At 39.3% G+C, this 21,109-nt stretch overlaps 1 protein-coding gene across 4 annotated transcripts in view; it reads right to left on the bottom strand.

Annotated features, from left to right (window-relative positions):
• Positions 1–21,109, bottom strand: part of adgrb1a (adhesion G protein-coupled receptor B1a) — a 99,107-nt gene that overhangs the window by 48,074 nt on the left and 29,924 nt on the right. For 2 of the 4 annotated variants that reach the window (XM_053494580.1, XM_053494582.1), the window contains exons 3-10: positions 8,861–9,019; positions 5,100–5,174; positions 4,450–4,554; positions 2,690–2,854; positions 1,936–2,115; positions 1,378–1,707; positions 1,019–1,120; positions 64–170 (exon numbers count right to left, since the gene is read on the bottom strand). In XM_053494580.1, coding sequence (XP_053350555.1) covers positions 64–170; positions 1,019–1,120; positions 1,378–1,707; positions 1,936–2,115; positions 2,690–2,854; positions 4,450–4,554; positions 5,100–5,174; positions 8,861–9,019 — 1,223 coding nt within the window. The remainder of the gene's footprint in view (positions 1–63; positions 171–1,018; positions 1,121–1,377; positions 1,708–1,935; positions 2,116–2,689; positions 2,855–4,449; positions 4,555–5,099; positions 5,175–8,860; positions 9,020–21,109) is intronic. The other 2 variants (XM_053494581.1, XM_053494583.1) reach the window with 1 other exon arrangement.

Below are 21,109 nucleotides of genomic sequence, written 5' to 3'. Positions count from 1 at the left end.
TTTTAAGTTTTCACAAATATGTGGACCAAGTTTTGGTCAGTGTACTGTCATCTGAGTGCTCACCAGTGTTTGGATGCTGCGGTAATCGTTAGAGATGCACTTCATGTAAGAAGGGCTTTCCCAGTAGGCAATTCCTTCCTCATCCAAAGAGCATCGACGAAATATTGTGCCTGAAGCAGTAATACACAGTAACACATATAAAGAATAGTTCACAAAATACAAGGAAAGGTGCAAATACAAGACATATCCCTGAAAATAACCATAACTTCATGAGTCATGTGATTATTTTTTTTAATTGATAATGCAATTTTGGTGTTTAGAACTCCTACAACAACACTTCTTTTGCTTTATTTGGGAACCCAAGTAGAGGGATCTTCTATTATTGGACATTATTTTACATATTATACAGCATTAGATAACATTAATTATATCATATATTTGGGAAATATATAAGTAGACATTTATGCAAAATATATATAAGGACTTGCCATTGCCAGCGATCTGCAACAATTCTTTCTTTCTGATTCTTTGGTAACATGACTAACTAATATTAACTAAAAAAGAAAGGCAGCTATAATTCTATAATGAAAAAATAGCTAATTTTACTGAAATTTTACAACATTACAACATAACTGCAAATGGTTAATAAAGAACTATAAACATTTACTGAAAAATTAATAATGGTTGTTACATTACTGCGGTATATTAAGAAACTTTGGAATATGCTGTCATAGAAAAATATTTAACTTTGGTATGGTAAAAGTATCATACCACCCAGTCATGTTTTATTTCCTTTTCTTATTCTGTCCATGAATCAAAATAAGTTCACAAGAACCAATATGAACTAATGCCATAATTACTAATTAAATGTTACATTAAATAAGTCAGGTTCCTTTTTGGTTTCTTAAATGTGAAGTAGGTGGTTTGTTCAGTTTGACAGCACTGAAGCTGAATGATGCTAAGAATAGTGATGAGCCATGCAGGTGTATGTTTGATTGAGGTCAAGTTGGCCTCTAACCAGCAGCATTTGGTGGGCAGCGCACAGCTGCTGTATCTCCAGCAGGAGTTTTCTTCCACACTACATTTGAGAAGTTCTCCTCGTCACAAATCTCATGGGGTTCTGTGGTACATATAAAAAATAATTTGATTTAGATAGATAGATAGATAGATAGATAGATAGATAGATAGATAGATAGATAGATAGATAGATAGATAGATAGATAGATAGATAGATGGATAGATAGATGGATAGATAGATAGATAGATAGATAGATAGATAGATAGATAGATAGATAGATAGATAGATAGATAGATAGATAGATAGATAGATAGATAGATAGACAAGTAAAACATTGTCTGGCATTATTAGCATTGCACCTGGGCATCTCTTCTCCATGCAACGCTGTATTTCCACACGGTCTCCTGGGCATGGCTCCCCGGCAAAGAAGGGTCCATAGCACACTCTCTGCCTCTGCTGGCTCCCCCCACCACAAGTCTTGGTACAGCTCGACCAGGGACTCCACTGCTGCCATTGTCCATCAACAGGGCACTCCCTTAGGAAGCAGTCACGCATCTGCAGCCACTCACCCTGGCATTCTGAGCCACCGTATGATGGGCCATTACACTCACGTGTGCGCTGCATGGTCCCATTCGAGCATGAAACTGAGCAAGAGCTCCAACTGGACCACTCGTTCCACACACCATCCACTGGGAGGGGAAACAAAAAAAAATGGGCAGGATATACAAAGAGAGCCTTTTGTTGCCAAGTCCATTTTAGAGTGGTTTAAAAGCTCCCTTAGTCACCATCTCTCTGAATGAGGCAGAGAAATCCTTTCAATACCCCCCTCCTACACAGACTCTCATCTGCCTTTAATTGTGACACTTGATAGAAGTCATTAAGGCTAAATGAGCCACTCTTTATTTAAAGATCTTTACCTGGGCAGACAGCGATGTTGCAGAATTTGGTCTGTTTCTCTGGGCCCACGCACTCATCACCTCCAAACTGTGGTGGCTTACAAGTGCGTGTGCGGTCCCTATATCCACGACCACAGGTAGAAGAACACAGACTCCATGGAGACCACTCATCCCACGCACCGTGCACTGCAATCAGAGCGGCTAGGGGATGATTTATAGAGAGAAAAACACCGGTCCTCACACAAAACCACATCGGCACTCACCCAAAATAAACTACCCAAACAAATAAAAAAAAAAACAATACTGCACATGTATTTTGTTAAAACGCTGAGACATGCAAACCACCATATATGATGCAATTTAACATTTTAAATGTTATATAAGGCATGACTCTTTGTACTTTGGGAACTATTCTGTGTATTCTTTATATGGGTGGCTTTTGTATGTATATATCAGAGGTGTTTAGATATGGGTATTGTCTGATGTGCGCTTCTTTTAAAAAGCAGAGAGAAAGAAGGAGTAAAAAGGGGGAAAGGGAGAAAGAGGAGGGGATGGAGAGGGAGACACCAAACATCATGCCATGGAAAAAAGTTTGGCACTGCTGGTACAGTATATGTCATGCTATGCTCTATTTAATCCCATTACTATCTTGCCAAACAGTGCTCAGGGAGGATGGGCCTCAGCTGGACAGTTGGTATATACTGTAGGTACTTGGAGCTTCAGGAACAGAGAGGCTGATGGTATTGGAAAGGGGGGTGGGGTGGGCTTCTCTTACCTGGGCACACGGCGGTGTTGTTGCAGGGTCTCTGCTCACGCAGTGGCCCACTGCACTGCGTGCTGTACGAGGCTGAAACACAGAAGCGTGTGCGACTCTGCCAGCCTTCGCCACAAGTAGCTGAGCATACACTCCACGGGGACCACTCCTCACCCACAGGAGAGTCTACCGGGGCAGGACGGGGTTCAGGAAAGGGAGTAGGGGCAGGAAGAGGCAAGTTCATAACGGAACAGGAAAAAAAGGGCCAAAAAAATTCAGGAGTTCAGCATGCAGGAACAGCATTCTGTGCTAACAGCAAGAGGTGTCAACACCCCCAAGCCTCATTACATATCCACAGCATTCATCTCGGGAACAAGGTGAATGCTTCTTTTCAGGATATGTCAAGTAGTATTATAAATGGCTATTCAGCAGATGATTTAGACACCTGTGATTTGCAGCCAAGTAGGGAAGCAGAGCAAGTGGCAGAGCGGTCTGACAAAGCACAGCTGGTGAAGCAGGGAAATCATGGTAATCATGCAAAAGAGAAGACTGTCTTAATTGTTCAATAAAATGGTATTAGACTTTCATAACTGTCCATGAAGCAGATGTGGATGGTGTGCTTGAAAAGCAGAAATATGAGCTTTTATGAGAGTTCAGTAGGACGTGTTGAGCTGTCATGCCTATCCAGTAAGATGATATGAGCTGTCAGAGCAAGGAATCGGGATGTGCTAGCTAGGAAGCCCCACTTAAATAAAGGCAAATCTAATTTCTACATCAAATTTTGTAAAAGGATTCAGCAAAATAAGCAAGGGGGGGATTGGTCTCATTTTTTAAATGTAAGAAGATTTTAAATAGAATAGAATAGAATAGAATAGAATAGAATAGAAGAAAACTTCTTTAGGACATTGGGAGAACATTTTACAGTATTTTAAGGTAACCTAAAACATATTTTAAGAAATACACCTACCCTGGCTGTCCTGAGCATCATTAAGGACACGAGTAGTTCATGCAATATTTATCATAACCACATGCAGGCACTTTTACTTCAATGTGACTCAGTAATCTGACGTTAAGCTTAAACACAGTTCAAAATAAACAATCATGCAAAGATGAAAGACAGTAGGACTAGAGTCCATGCCATGTACTGCCTTTAAGGATTATGAAGTGGAGTTGTTGGCTCAACAGGCTCTCAGATATTAAAAAAATATTTTTAAATATTGAGTGTATGATTCATAAACAAACTGCTGTCTCACCATGATCCATGCCAAGACACATCACGGGCCACACACATCCCACTCATATTCAGAGGAGATGAGGCCATAGCCACATGCACATCCAATCTACACCCCTGTGCGTATTTATGTATGATCCCTAGCCACCAATAAAATGTGTGTTAATCTTGTGTGTGTATACATGTTTTATGGTATGGTTTTATGTTAAGTGTGACTTACTGTAAGTCATGATATTCATGACTTATAACCTGAGTAGGGCTCAGATGACTCGACACTTGACTTAGATTTAAACCTAGATTTTTACTTTTTATTAATTGGAGAAATAATTGTATCAAAAACTGTAAGAATTTTAAAATATATTTGTAAAAAATATATATAATTTTATAAATTGATAATGCATTCTCTTACATAAATGTTAGTGAAAAATAATCTCTCCAGCATCAATATTACCACATTAATACCCTACTACTATTGTGTGTGTGTGTGTGTGTGTGTGTGTGTGTGTGCATGAGCCCAAGCTATAATGGAGGCTGATGACTGTATTCTTACCTGTCTGAGGAGACTGCTGTCCAGCACGGCTCTTGTCCACATCCTCTCGTTTGCGGCTGTCCGCCGATCGTAGAGATTGGCTACGAGAGCTGTATCGGCCTTTGCCTGCAGGATGGGGTGGGGTTAGCGACTAGACTGGACTGGACCTATTGGACAGAGCTGTGTGTGACTACTCAACAGCATCTGCCATGCTCGGGGGGGACGGAAATATGCTATGCTCTTTCTAAAAAGAAGTGTGCATTGGATGTGTGCCTGGGGATTTTTTTTTTGGCCTGTGGTCTCACAATGGCACAAAGGTGTTAATATTCTCAGTGTGTATGTGTGTGTATGTTTGTGCATGTGTGATCAGTAGAGTCTACATGATAAGAAATCTGAGTATAATTATCTGAGAATGAGAAAGTGGACTCGGCAGTTTTAGCATGCTGGTGTGTTGAAAGGCTGACAGGGTGAGATGGAGTGAGCGGTGGATGTAGGATGGATGCAAACGTAGAGCATGCGTGAATGGAACACATATATAAATGAAGACATTTACAGCTGATGACCCGGAACACAGATCTGCCAATTAACTCGTGACCTTTTCTTTACAATGAAGTGTGAGAGTGTGAGCCCTATTCACACTGCCTCAGTCATTATCTCAGAACTCAGCTTACCAAGTTTCGTATCCTCCGGCCCAGTATATTTCAGTGTGCTTAAAACCTTCGCTTTAGATGAGTATTGGCTGTAGCCTAGATTAATCAAACAGACATAGGGAAAAAATTATTAGTTCATAATTTAAAAAAAAGAATATGTATGTAGAGAGGCAAACAGACTGTGTGGTTTTGTCTTTTAAGATTTTTTGCTTATTACACCGTAAGAAATGATCTCAAAATCTTGGCAAAGTATATACAGTACCACTGTTCCCCATGTCAAATTATACAATAAAGATTCTTACTTCCTGGCTCTGTTAAGCTGTTTTCATTTTAGTGGTAATTTAGATCCTTATGTAAGCCTCTTTTATTTTTTTTTAGTTCTTTGTCTGTTATTTATTGTTATGGTCATTCATGTCTCTACACTGAAGTTTATTTTGGGATGCTAGATCTCTGTTTTGTTTCCAGCTTATGCATCCATTCTTGCAAATGTTAAGCTGCTACTGTTTTCTGTTTCTTTCTATAGTTCCAGTGTTCAATGTCTCTCAGTACTGTGCTCCAATCCAACCTGACAGGTTGGCTACCCACACCATGCTTCAAACAAAGGCTGTGGAGGTCAACTTTGAGTCTGCAGAGGTCAATGAGGTACAGGTAGCCTCCCATGTCAGGTACGTCCAAGTTTTGCTGTTTTCTTCACAAGCCCTGCTTAATCCCAGCTACAGTATGTCCTGCTTAGTCCCAGCTATGCTTAATTCCAGTCATATCTGAAGACAGCCCGTGACATGACATCTTTGACTTTATGCTTGCTTCGCCAGCTGTCTTTGGACATGTCAGACTTGCTCCGCATCCTGCTTTGATGATAATAATGACTCCTGCTCCAGGTTTCCAAAGGTTTTAGCCTGCTTTTGAATGTGTCATGTTGGCACCACCTGCCAGCTTACCCTGTCAGCTGGCGTTAAAGTCACCATGTTTCATTAAGACACATGCCAGAGATCCAGATGCTAAACATTCCAGTCCCAAGCTCTAGCCCAGTCCAGTTTTTACTGAAAGACCAGGTGTTGGCCTCTCCTGCTCCTCGCCCTAGTCAGATCTAAGTCTAGAGCTCATACCAAATCCCAACAAGCCAAGCACCACACCCCACCTATGCCAAGTTCAGTCCCAGCTCTTATGACAACTACCAGTCCAGCAGGCATGCCAAGTTTACTCCCAGCCACTATGCCAAGTTCTATAAGAGCCTCCATGAGAAACTCCCTTCTGGCTTAATGCTCAATTCCAAACAACTCTTTTACTCTGCTTTAGACACCAATAATGTTGCTAAAGCCTTTTTTTTTTTTTTGTTATTACAGCCTCCGTGTCAGAAGATCAATGTAGGGTTGAGGACCTGCCCTAGGTCACCTGTGAGGTACTTTAAGAGGGGCACCTCAAGAAAGGGGTTTTGTCACATATCTCTAAGGGAACTGTGCATTGTATCAATGTTGAACATATTTTGTGTTTCCACCAAAGCATCTAACAGGTGGCCCAGGGCAACCACTCTACCATCCAAGTCCAGGGTCAGGTTGTATGTACGTGAAACAAAGAATTTTTGCAGCATTATTTGTGTCTGTTTTGGGTACCCAATAAAAAAGTGTAATAGAAGGTCAAATGTACAGTAAAACCTCGGATTGCGAGTAACACGGTTTGCGAATGTTCCGCAAGACGAGCTAAATTTTTAAATAAATTTTGACTTGAAAAATGAGCAAGTCTTGGTTTGCTGAGTATCATGTATCACGCATGCGCTTTTTGTTTGACCCCGAGCATCACGCGATCACAACTGAGCCAATGTTTTTTCTCTCTCTTGCACTGCGGAATTGTGGGTAATCGGCTCCCCTGCTGGGTCTTAGTGCGCATCTCTCACTGGTATAATTAACATCTATGCACACGTGTACTGTTTATTATACAACTGTGACCCTGTGTATGTGTAAAGCATATTTTATTTTGTGTTTGTAAGCACGTGTGTACAGCGCGCATGTACTGTTTCTAATAACACGCGTGTGAAAAGCAAAAGAAAGTCTGATTATAGGTTAAAAATCCATGCGCTTCCTCTCTGATTCAGCCTGTCGTTATGTGTGTCCATTATGTGCGCACGCGTAATTTGACACCGTGCCGGTTCACACACTCTCTCGTCTTTAGACAGACGGGGTGCTTCGCACACACACAAATACACATTCTGCCCTACACAGAAACACTGCTTTGTCGCGATTCTTTCCACAGGTAAAGTGCAGGTTCATTTGTTTGTTTGTTTTACTTTACAGCAGTGATTCTGTTAGTATGCGCTCACACGAGTGTCATTAGCGATGTTCCTTGCTAATTTTTCCGACGAAACAGTCTTTCCGTTAGTGTGTGTGTGTGTGTGTGTGTGTGTGTGTGTGTGAGGCTAGAGTAAGAGGAGACTCAAGTATGACATGCTCCCATACACACACACACACACACACACACAGCACCTGTGCGCACAAAAGGAAACACTTGTCCGTTGAGATTTTTTAAAATTTCATTTAAAGGTAAAGTGCTGGTTAATTTACTTTATTTTTACTATTTTGTATTAATTATTTTTTTATGTAAATAATGTATGTAACAATATGTGAGTTATATAGGTTGTTTACCTATAGTCATATGTGTGGGTAACATATAATTTTGTACGTAGTCCCACACGTAGTGTGTTTATGGGAATTGTTGACCATTCTTCCAGACGCTCATTTGTGAGGTCAGACACTGATGTTGGACGAGAAGGCCTGGGTTGCATCTATCTGGTTGGGAACAGGCTTCTGTGCAGGTCAGTCAAGTTCTTCCACACCAAACTCACTTATGCATGTCTTTATGGACATTTTGTGGACTGGTGCACATTTATGTTGGAACAGGAAGGGGCCATCTCCAAACTGTTCCCACAAAAAAGAATTGTCCAAAATGTATTTTTATGCTGAAGCATTAGGAGTTCCTTTTAATGGAACCACAGTAAGAGGCCAAGACCAAGGACTGAAAAACAACCCCACACCAGTTCCAACATGAAAGATGCAAAGGGTGGGCGTACATCATATTATAGATTAGGAATTGGATGTTACTCAAGTTAATATGCATGTGAAGGCAAGTCAGCAAATACTTTTGGTAATATAGTGTTTATCCATATATTACTGTTCTGTAAGGTGTTCTTGATTCTATTTACATGTTTTGTGTTGATTAGTCATTTGAATCCTTATTTAAGTGCTTGTGGATTTATTTATTTTTTTAGTAATTTGTTTGAGGTTTATTGTTGTTATCTTTATTCATGCCAAGACACTGAGTTGTATTTTGAGGTTTGGGGATTCAATTTAGTTTCTGGCTTTGCTAATGCTAATGCTATATTGTTGCTTTTTTTTTTTTTTTTTTTTTACTTTCTTGTTTTGTCACAGTTCCATTGTTCATTTTTTATTTGTGTCCACAATGTATGTAAATAAAGGGAAGTCTGTACTTGCATCCTGCCTCTGCAATCCTGACAACAAAGTGAAATGTTCATTTGTCAAAGTGAGCTCGACGTAATAATGTATTGTTGTTCTTGTTGGTTTATCTTATGTTGTCTTCCAGTTGGTAGCTTTTACATGAGTGTTGCAGCTTCAGTACGAAAAGTTTCCTCAAAATTTGACATCAGCTGTTTGAGTTAGAGACTGCCATTCTCAACTCTTATCCAATGTATACAATGTCAATTTTTGTATGAATGGTTTGATTTTAAATGGATTTTGAATCCACAGCAAAATCTGAAAAAGAGCCGAACTCACCAATGCAGGGTTGAGGGTTACAGGGATGGCCCTCTTCCAGCACTCCAGCACACAGGTACGCCTCCTCTGGTGGTGACTGACACACACGTGTGCGTGTCTGAACACCACCCCCACACTCACTACTACATTCTCCCCAGTTCCCCCAGCTACTCCAGCCACCTGAGTTACAACACACACACACACACACACGCATGCACAATTAGCTGGCTACTGCAGTGTCCCTAAAGCACACCCAATTTTTTCCGCTCCTAATTTATATGAATTAAATTGCACTGTCACTTAAGAGTCCCTGTCCAGCAATGATGTCCCCTGATTCCCGATCCCATTACGATAGCATAAGGGTGTGAGAATAGGTCCATAAATACCAGTAGAAAGTGACTCTCTGTGTCCTGTTCTCTCATGAATGTTTAATAGCAGACAGTGCCGCCTGTCTGCTCCCACAGGCTCCGACAAATATGTATTAATCTGCATGAATAGAACATGAAGCTGGCCCATGTTCTGGCACAGACAATTTTAATTACTCACAAATCAACTATGTGGGAGGACAAGAGCTGATATCATAATGCAGCCTCAATGACCAAAGACAAAGAGAAAAAGAAAGAGGGAGAGAGTGAGAGAGAGAGAGAGAGAGATGACGAAATGAATGTTTTGGTGATGTAAATGCAACTTTAAATATTTCAAGACAAGCCATAGGATATGGACGAGTGTGAGTTTAGATACTCCAGATAGGAATCCATAGGAATCCAGAAATGCTGAATGGATCTTGTATGTAAATGATTAAAACACATCGGTGAAAATACCATGCCACATTACATAAATGATCCTTCTGCTCTGTCCCTTTAGGAAAACTGGCCTCTGGCTGTTAAACATGCACTGACAAGCAGCATCAATATCTATTTTGTTTGTTCAGATTGAGCGATTAAATGCGCACTGTTTACCCCTGATGCTGGAATTGGTTTTGCTGCAGGCAAATTCACCTGCTAAACAACATGATTGATCCCAATCCATAAATGGCCAGCTTTGAATGCACAACAAAACATCTAATCCATACAGCCAGTGACAATTATGAGCCAAAAATGAACCCTAAAGGCTTCTAGCTGCAGCCTGCTTAACCTCGTCTGCCGACCGCGCCCACAATCAGATTGTTCCTGCGAATGATAATGCCGTAAGTAAACAGTATAAACAGCAAGCTTGGCCAATCACTTGTGGATTATACGAATCATTTTGAGGGCTGTCACATTTTCACAGGGGATTCTAAAGAAGTAAAACCTGAGTGAAATAACCTTCAGCTTTCCTTCAGAATGATTTCAGGCTTATTTAAAACAAATGGGTCTTATGAATAGCAAGAGAGAGTTGGCTAATACGGCAAGGATGAGGAGGGGAAAGCTTTCTGTCAAATGAAAGCTCTCAGGAGAAATGAGAAGGAAAAAAAAACAAACTCCATTTGGAGATAAGATTCTCTCTTCTGGTGAAAAATGGTCTGCGAATATGAACTTTTTCGGCTCAGTAATCACAGGCTCGGCATGAAAAGGGAGGAAGAATAATGTAATGTTTTCTTTTTCTCACCCCAAGGACATTTTATTATGCCTTCAATAATTCACTGTGCTTCACTTGCCCAATGGTCCCTCCTGTAAATTCAGGCTTTCTGTAGTTTTTATCATCTTTAAACTCACATTCGCCTGTGTTTCTCTACCCTTTGTGCATTTGTCCATTGTCCAGCCTTCTCCCTTGTATATATGCACCATGTTGCCGGGACCATGTGGGTCATGCTGCTCATCAGCTTGGCACTTGCGTCCTTTTGGGCATGTGTGTGTGTCCGTCCTGCTCAAATAAGCCTCAAAGTCACCCCTGTTTCCCGTATGGCGTCTGGCAGAAATTGAGCAGAGGATCTGGTTACACATTGCTATAGGATCTTCCATACTCATTCCCATATCATTCCATAATCATATTACGTTCGGCGTTAGATGTGCTGCATAATAGGATCTAATGTTTATACATTCGCACAGTTTTTGTGAGTTGACGAGTGAGAAGCACAAAGAACAGTAGCAGATTCTTCAACACACGGCTGCTGCTGACACCCAGAGGACAGTCGCAGTCTACTGCACGCACACACACACACACACACACGCACACACACATCCACACCATCAACTTAAAAAGAGACAGCACGCAAGTGGCTGAAAGAGAGAAAGGAGAAGGCGGTAAAGTGGGAGCAAAAAGAGCTATGATGGGAAAAGAAGAGAGGAAGAGAATGAATCACAGATGCCTACGCTAGATGAAATGCAAAATAAACGCAAAACACATAATCTTTCCGATCACATTCTTATACAAGTAATTTTATCATTTTCTGTAAAAATAGTCAAGAAGGTATAAAATTGTTCATTTTTCCTCTTTCTGCAGAAGCAGATAAATAAACCACATGTAGACTCCTTCAAATGATGAAAAGAGCTCTCTCTCTCTCTCTCTCTCTACTTAACTGGAAAATGCTCACAGGTCCAATCCACTGTTTTCTCTGTATGTGTGCCTATGGTCTCTATCCTGCTCAGGATAAATATTTGAACAGTTGTACCCGCACAATCGCATGCTGTCGATTAATCTCACTCCAGGGGGAGGAAGCAAATCTCTGTGCTGCTCCGATGTCTACATGTCTTCTTCTTGCCCTCTGCCTCTCGCCACAAATCTTGTAAACTCTATGTGTACACAATTCTTTACCCCAGTTTTCCCCCAATTTTTGTCATTGCCATTTCTCAGCAACAAGCAGCTTGTACCCTATCACAGACCACCCAGGACCTGGAATAGCAAAGGCTACCATGCGCTCCTTCTGAAATACATGAAATAGCTGAATGTATTTTTTTTTGTTCATAGATTGTCAAAGGCATCTGAAAGCACTTGGAGGAGACACAAATTGCCTTTTTTTCCATATGACTGTCCCTCTGCTTGACAACAGACAGAGTACTGCCAGCCTCTCCACCCTGAGAGCTAGACTAATTATGGTCTCTTCTGGTCTTGGACATGGATGGCTTCGAAATGGTCAGAATTAGAAGTTGCAGATGAATGTCCAGATGATAGAACACATGCTTACAATATTCAGAATTAAACAAGAGGTAAACAAATACAACAGACTCATTATTCACTTATCTTCTATACCGCCTATCCTGTTGTCACAGGGGGCCTGGAGCTTCCCCAGGGGACTTTGGTCACGAGGCAGGGCACACCATGGATGGAGCGCTAATTCATCACAGCGCACACACCCACCCACACACACACACACACACACACACATTACAGGTGATTTGGGAACAGCAAATAGCCTAATGTTTATGTTTTTGGATTATGGAAGAGAACTGGAGTACCCGGAGGAAACCCACCAAGAACTGGAGTAACATGGAAATTACACTGACACAGAGCCAAGATGAGAATCGAACCTCACCCTTGGAGGTGCATGGATTGGGCTAACCAATAAGCCACAGTTTGTAGAAACAGCGAGATTTTAACCTTTACTTACTTCAAGCGAGCGAGTGGTCAGATTTGAAGCTCAAGGAACTAACATAAACAGGAATGTGTGTAGTAAGTCCCTGATCAGGGTTGCAGTGGTTTAAAGGTAATCTGTATACTCAGGAAATACAACCAAGTAAATTGAATTAGAAAATATGTCATTCAAATACTAACGTAATGAATAACTACTGTACATGAGCAGAATTATGAACAAAATAAACTTGTGTTTTTTATGGTGATTGGGGTTCAAACTAATTATCATATAGAATATTTTTAACATACTGTAAATATTTACAAATTTACAAATTGTCATTGTCAATAAAAATGAGAATGAAGTCAAATGGATAAAGAATGTGATGGCAATAAAAACATGTATTTGGTAGAGCGTTCTTTGGTTGCAGCTGTGGGTCAGGCAAGTCGACGTTTCAATTTCGAAGATGGATGCCTCTCCTCAGCAGAAATGAAAAGGAAAAAATCAGCTAAAAATCAAATGCACCTTTGCTAAAGGGATCAGATAAGACAGGGCAGAGATATGCAACAAAATAACAATGCTTTCTCATACAGATTGAGCTTCATCAGGGACATATTTGGTCACCATGAGGGTTTTTTGTTAGTACATACAGTATATACTGTGCAGTGTGTTCTGTGAGCGACAAATATACCATACATACCCACACACTACTGTATTCACACTGTATTAAAAGCAGAATCATTTATCAGTAAAGTAGTCTTAATTTTCAGATAACAATAACAGCTGGACAAAAAGCAGTATGTGATGAGTGCATGTGATCAGATGTATGCTTCTGTCTCTGATTTGTTCCACATGGTGTACACAGACAATCAGACGTGCTCCATTTAATTTCATACTGAAACTTCCTAATTCAGGCATTGGTGTGAAAGTTAGGACAGCAGAAGTTTAAATTACTACAAAGGCACTTAAAAGTTTGAGAACTGAACAAGTCTGCAATTCTGTCAAATTCAAAATGAAAAAAGCACTATAACCGTCACAAACAGCATGGGCGTTATTAGCAGTAATACATATGTGCAAAAGTCTTAGGCACCATATTATACGCTGTACCAATTCTGTACAAAAATCATCCAGTATTTCCATATATAACTAATGAGAACATACTTTTTTGTTTTACTGAGCTTGCTGGAGAATACAGTACGAGTTCTTCTGGTAACTATTATCCTGCTGAAAAACCCAATGACGACGCATCCTCTGACAGAAGTTGGTTTTGACTTAAAATGTCCTGGTATTTTAAAGAGTTCATGATGCCATGTCCCTAACAAGGTTCCTAACAAGGTTCCTAACAAGGTTCTTCTAATTTTAGAAGAGCGGTTGGAAGAGAAACAGGCCCACAGCATCACAGACCCACTTAGAGTGTTTGTTGCCAAAAATCTTCCTATCAATCTCATCTGACCACACAGCACTCGGTCCCAGATGATATCCCAGTACTGCTCCAAACAATTAAGTTTGCAATATTCGGTGAGAAAACAGCTTGTTGGCATGTACATAGCGTCTAATGGTTGTTATGGAGACGTTGTCACCCCATGATGTCACTCTTTGATACAGTTCTCTACAGTAACAGTAAGTTTTGAAGTTTTTTTTTTACTTCTCTTACTATCCTCCTCACTGTGCGTGGTGACAAGATAAACTCAGGTCCTCATCCAGCCTTGTTTGTCACTGTTCCAGTTGTTTTAAACTTTGTAATGATTCCTCTGATTGTAGATATGGGCAAGTTTAGGCAATTGGAAATTTTCTTGTAGCCATTGCCTGACTTATCAGGTCCACAAACATCTGTCTTACTTGAATGGGGTGTTCCCCTGTCATTCCCATCTTAAAGAGTGAATAAGTGACATAGGCCTCTGTGTCATGTCATATTTATATTACAGAAAAACAGGTAGTCATGACTTATTAATTATAACTTTCTAAATACTCTCATCAACCTTAAAAAGTACAGTAAACTACAGTAAATATAGTTTTTATATATAAGTATATATATATATATATATATATATATATATATATATATATATACTTTAATGGCACAATGGGGACCCAAACAATATTAGACTGGTATATATATATATATATATATATATATATATATATATATATACCAGTCTAATATTGTTTAGGTCCCCTTTGTGCCATCAAAGCATCTCTGACTCATCAAGGCATGGGCTCTACAAAGTGTACGCTTGTAAGCAGAAGATTTTCTTGTCTGTCAAGCACTTCTTACAGATTTTTGATTGGATCGTGATGTTGGGAATTTCAAGGTCTTGAACTCTGTCATGCTCCTTAAACAATTCCTGAACAATTTCTCAATGTGGCAGAGAACATTATCCCACTGAAAGAGGTCAGTGTCATTCAGAAATACTGTTGTCTTGAAGGGTTGTGCTTGGCGTGCAACAATGTATAGGTAAATAGAACATTTAAAAATAACATACACATGAATGCCAGGACCCAATGTTTACCAATAGACAACTGGCTGGGGCCTGACACTGCCACTGTTGGCTAGCCTTCTTCCTATAGTGCATCCCGGAGCCATCTCTTCACCAGGTAAGCGCGCACATACACCATGGGATTTAGCAAACCAAGCCACTTTCTTTCATTGCTCCGTGGTCCAGTTCTGATGTCCATGTGCCCATTGTAGGAGCTTTCAGCAGTGGACAGGGGCCAGAATGTGGACTTTGGTCTTTCTGCAGCTGCACAGCCCCTTTCAAAGGAAGCTGCAATGCACTGTGTGTTTTAATATCTTTCTATCATAAACAGCCTTAACTTTTTCTGTGATCTATGCCACAGTAGCTCTTTCATGGGCCTTGGGTAACCATGACCCTGTCAGTAGGTCAGCAGTTGTCCTTCTTTGGACCACTTTTGGTAGGTACCATGGCGTAGGAAAAACAATCAACAGGACCTGCTGTTTTGCAGATGCTCTGATTCAGTCATCTACTGTAGCTATGACAACTTGGTCTGTGGCAGAGTCACACAGATTCCCACACTAGTTTGTATTTCCTGCTTCCAACACATCAAATCCAAGAACCTACTGTTCGTTTGCTGCCTGATATATCCCATGGGACGAGAAAACAAGCAACTTTAAAATGTAATTTGAAAACACATTTATATTATAAAAAAATATATACATTGAAAAAAATAATTAATTCATCTGAAAATTCAACAGTCACAGGCACATCTAGTATAATAAATGTATATTGCTACATCTAAATTAAAACAATGAAATAACACATATGACATTAGGTAATTAAGTTATAACAACAACAATATCAGCTATTATGGAAGAAGAGTTCTTGCTAAAAAAAGTATTGTCGAGTTCATTTGCAAAACCCCTCGAGCACCATGATAAGACTAGCCTCAGATTATGAAGGCTTTAGGTAGTAGACACAGCTCTCCTGGGGAAGAGATTGCACTGTTCACAAAAGATTACCAGTCAAACATACAGTACATGCCATTAAATATGAGAATCAGGCACAAAGTAGTTATACAGTTTTAGCCACAATCTTTCTTCAGCCCACATCCCTCAAGTTTTATAGTGTATATGATATATTTATATTGCAATCACAGTGTGTGTATATATATGTGTATGATTGAAATAGAAATATACTATGTACACTATAAAACTTGAGGGATATGGGCTTCAAGTAAGATTGTGGCCAAAAATATAATAAGATTGTTGCCAGTATAACTATTTTGTGTCTGATTCTTATATGTAGTGCCATGTATGGTACCCAAAGGATCTGATGCTAACCTCCATTGCCAGACAACACAGCATATGTCTAGAGGTCTTGTGGAGTTATGCCCCAATAGAGTCAGAGCTGCACCAAGGGGAAACTACACTATATTGGGTTGTAATGTTTTTTTTGTTTTTTTTTAGTATTGTGGTTGGTTGCTGTATCATTTCTTTATACAAAAAATTGTCATATGTTAAATATAACTGGAGGGGAGCTATAGAGCCTATTATGGAGTAGGTCACGTTTTTGTCGGGCTCTTGCTGAACAATAACATTTAATATGTTAAAATCCTTTTTTAAATTTCTAGTTTATTTCATTAACTGGTCGGTAATATGTGATCATAACTTGGTGACAAGTTAAGTAATTCTTTTTCGTGTCGGCTATGGCTGCGAGCTTGAGAAAATACAAATTCAGCGGATCATCCAGCACTAGATGCTGCTACTTTATCTTCCTCAAAATTGGAAAAAATTGACGTTGAAGACCTTAGATCCCAAATTCTCATATCCCTCAAGAGTGACATTATAACTGTAATTAAAGAAGAACTGAAAAGTGCACTGACTGAAGAACTGAACTCCATTAAGGGTGAGTTACAGACGCTCAAGGCCGAAATCACCAGTTGCGTTGTGACAACCCGCGCAGAAATGGACCAGATTAAGGCTTCTGTGAAGGACATGGAGGGCGGACTGTCTGCATGGTCAAATGAAGTGGTCTCAATGCAAACTACTATAACGAGCCTGCAGGCAGGAATGACTGAACTGAAAGCCAGGTATGATGATATGGAAGGGAAAATGCGGAGATGTAACATTCGAAACCTGGCCGTTCCAGAAGAACCGGGGTCAAGCTCCACTGCGTCTGTCTCTAAATTACTGAGCGAAGTTCTGCAGATGGACAAGGACCTCCTTACTGGGGTTAGAAAACTCTTACAAGGACAGGACGGTGTGCGCTTCAGCATTTTGTATCCTGCACGACTCCGTATCACCTATAAGGGCGAGGACAAGATGTTCACAGATCCGGATAAAGCCATGCACTACTTTAAGCATAGTGTTATTACTCCCATAGAAGCCAGTCCTTAACTCCTGAAGAACGTTCATATTTCGTATAGTTGGCACATGGACGGTAAACATAGTACTGACCGGGGTAAACTATAGTGGTTTATTGCAAGTTAGTGTAATTATGTTGAAGTTTCCATTTTAGTTTCAGTACAAAGTTATTTGTAATTAACGCTTCATAACCATAATAAGGATGACGTTGACTAGTTAATGTTTAGACCTGTTTATATATTTTATTGTTACAAGCTTATAAGATGGTTCAGTGAGAGCCTGATTTTGGCTCAGTAGGATCCAGATAAGCACAGTGTGTGGATTTGTTGGTGTGGGTTGGGTTAATCACCTGGGTTTAATGGGTGATTAGGGTTCAGGCCAGTCAGCAGTACTTTTTTAAAAATCTCTTTCTCTCTCCCTTTTTTTCTCTTTCTTTCTTGCTTTCTTTTTTCCGGCTCTATTCTATTTTTTGCAAATCTGCAACTTCACTATTGCTATTAACTTTTTATGACAAAAACAGGTTTTTGCTTTAGACAGACTAATGGATGTTTGATCAATTTTGTTAGTTGGAATGTTAAATCCCTTAACCATCCTGTAAAGAGGAAAAAAGTCCTCATTCATTTGCAACACCTCAAAGCTGATATTGCTTTTCTTCAAGAGACCCATTTACGTACATGTGACCAATCTAAATTAAGGGAGGGGAGGATCGGACAAGTATATCACTCCAAATTCCGCTCAAAGGCGAGGGGGGCTGCTATCCTGATTAATAAAGACTTACCATTTGTAGCAACTACTGCATATGCAGATACTGCTGGCCGCTATATTATTGTAGTTGGGCAAGTATACGGGCTCCCACTTATTCTAGCCAATGTGTATGCACACAATTGGGATGATGAAGGTTTTTTTTGCTAACTTTCTGTCTCGGATCCCAAATATGACAACCCACCACCTTATCATAGGAGGTGATATAAACTGTGTTCTTTCCACTGTGTTAGATAGCAGTTCCCCTAAAATCCAAATGTAACTAAATAAAGATGCTATGATGTGAGTCAAACTTTTAAAACAAGTGTGCATTTTTTTATGTTCGCAGTAAAGCTAATGTTCCTATGGAAACCACTCAACCTCCGTTTGTACGTTTGTGAGTTGGAGGATATGAACTCCTACATGTCCATCTGTATGACCTTTTTGGATAAGTGGAAAATTTAAACGCACACATCATCCTGAACCCACCCCATCAAATAGTTTGAATTCATCATTCCTCCTTTCTATCCTTTATTTTTATCTCACTCACTTGATTACATTTTCTTTGCCTGTGTCTATTTCTCTTAAAGGTCTTCAGAGGTAGGGATGTTTATACAAGTTCTTGTGTGTCTATGTGGGTTCATGTGTGTGTTGAACATGTCTCCACCTCCAGAGCTATGACTCACCCAGAGAGGCAGGCTGAGAGCCCACCTCCACACACACACACACACACACACACACGTAAAACAAAATCATAACAGGGCTCTGCTGCAGGCCTGTCTAGAAAAAAAAGGGGACATGTGTTCATTAGGAAGTGCTCTTCAGGGCCTCTTCGGTTGAGCTCAACCATGCTAAAATGTGTGTGTATGTGTGTGTGGGCAGGTGGTTCCTCTATTAGGGATCACACCTGAATGCCAGTCCTCAGGAGGGGTAAGTGTGTTTACAGTGGCTGTGATATACACCCTGATAAATACAAAGACAATTTATCTTCATTCAGTCATTCTTTCCCTGGAACTGAGGATGCAATGGTGCAGGAGAAATTAAGTCTGATGCAAGCTTTAAACACTTTGTCCAAACCAACTACACACAGGTTGCTTATATTCACAGTACACAATACAATTTGAACTACAATGTATCATAATAGGGTAAATTGTTAATAACTACTTTAAATCCAGAAAATATTATATATAAAAAACATTATTATATTAAGCAATATAATTTTTGTTAAAATTTTTAAATGAACATTAATTTCATATAATAAAAACGTTGACAAATTTAGCATTAGAGACATAAAGGTTCAAAAGTCTCAGACCACATAGAAAAACAGATTTTAGAATGTTAAAAAAAGAAAAAAATTTTTTTTTTTTATTATTTAACCTGTGATAGATTGGCACCCTGTCCACTTGCCCTAAGTCTCCAGGGATTGGCTCCAGGCCCCCACGACCCTGAATACAGGATTAAGCGGTAAAGACAATTAATGAATAATTATTTAACATTAAAGATTATGCACCATTTCGCATCCCATTTAAATATAATCACATTGGATTGGCCACATTAACTGGTTTGTACGAAAAGGTCAGATTCTTCTCGTGCCTAATGTCCTCTGTTGAAGCATATAAAATCACATTCCAATAGAATTATTTTAAAATAGATTATATGGGTTTGCATTAAATTTCAGAGTCCATGCTCGTTTATGTGCATAAAGGTGACACACCAAATATTAAGAAAACCCACGGAAGACCATGTAAATCTTTCGTAGATTCTATTTTTTGCTCAATTTGTTTGTAAATATAAATAAAAGAAAGGCTTTGTCTGTATATTGGACAGAACTCATTCTTTTAAATATGTCCTTACGTTTCACAGAGGTTATGTGCCAGAATATGTCACAGCGTCATGCAAAACTGACTGGACAAAATTAAATTAAACTTTTGCAGTACTTAGATGTCTACTTAAAGATGAACTTTTTCCATAAATATCTTATTCTATATGTTGGGAAAAAGCGATTTTACAAAATCGCTTAACAAAACAGTTATGTGCCAGATTTAATAATCTACTTTAGAATAAGCTATTAATAGATATTAATTAGAAAAAATAACCTTTAATTTGATTAATTTTAACACTTTGGAGTCATTTTAAGAGAAAACTTAAACTTTATCCGATCTACTTTTCCGATTTCTCATTCGTGATTCACACTCCGATAACAGAACAGGGAGTGTATTTAGCTGACAAAAGAATTACAGAAAGTCTACGGAAAGAAAGGCAGACATGTACATGGGCTTCAACCTGAAATATTAATATCACTGATTACACTAAAGCTGTATAGCTTTAACCTTGTAGCTATTTCTGAAAACTCTTTACCGACGGATATTTCCGCTAGTCAACAATATCATATTTGATGAAAATTGTTGTATTAAACTTAAAAATAATGTTGAATAAAAGCATTTTTACTCGTCGTCCCAAAACCCACTGTTACTCACTCAATTCAATCACATTGTTTGAATTCATATACAGTACATATAGTTCCCATGATTCCTATCACTGAGGTAACTGTACACTAGTGACCTAAAGTATGCACTGAGATTTCAATTACATTGCAATTAATAACAGAGTCTGGTACCCAACCTCTTAAAAACCGTGAGAGAATAACCTTGGAAAAGTCATTTTATTACCCTTTTACTTTTTCCTGAGACTGATAAGCAAAATTGGATGAGCTTAGTAGTTAAATTGGCTTTAAACTGCCACTGCAAGATGCTGTTAGAAATAAAAGGTGACCTTTTCAAATGTCTCTGAATGTTTATTTAGATAGATCTGACTTCTAATGTCTTACTATTGATAATGCCGATTCTAGAGAGAGCATGCACAGGGAAAAAAAAACCACAAATAGATGTTACTATGACAAAAAATATCTGATGAAAGAGCAAAAATATGTGGAGTGGAAAAATATCAGACTGAGAATAAAAGAGTAAAACAGAGAAAGAGAGATGGAGAAAAGACATGACCCCCCCTCCCATCAAGAAAGAGCTGAAATTCTTGTTGCATTCCCAGCCAAGCTCAGCATGCTTTTCCAGCGTATTATCCTCGATTCACTTGCTGCTCCGACAGCAAGACTGACAACACGAAAAGTTTGTATTTGCCTATCTGATCACTATTTATAGCTAAAAAATCAATATCCTTAATAATACACAGAAAATCTTGATATCAACACACTCAGCTACTCTCA

The sequence above is a fragment of the Clarias gariepinus genome, chromosome 4 (genome assembly GCF_024256425.1).
Source record: "Clarias gariepinus isolate MV-2021 ecotype Netherlands chromosome 4, CGAR_prim_01v2, whole genome shotgun sequence".
NCBI classification, from domain to species: domain Eukaryota; kingdom Metazoa; phylum Chordata; class Actinopteri; order Siluriformes; family Clariidae; genus Clarias; species Clarias gariepinus.
The sequence above is the reverse complement of the archived record's forward strand: the minus strand, read 5'-3'. Positions and strand labels throughout refer to the sequence as shown.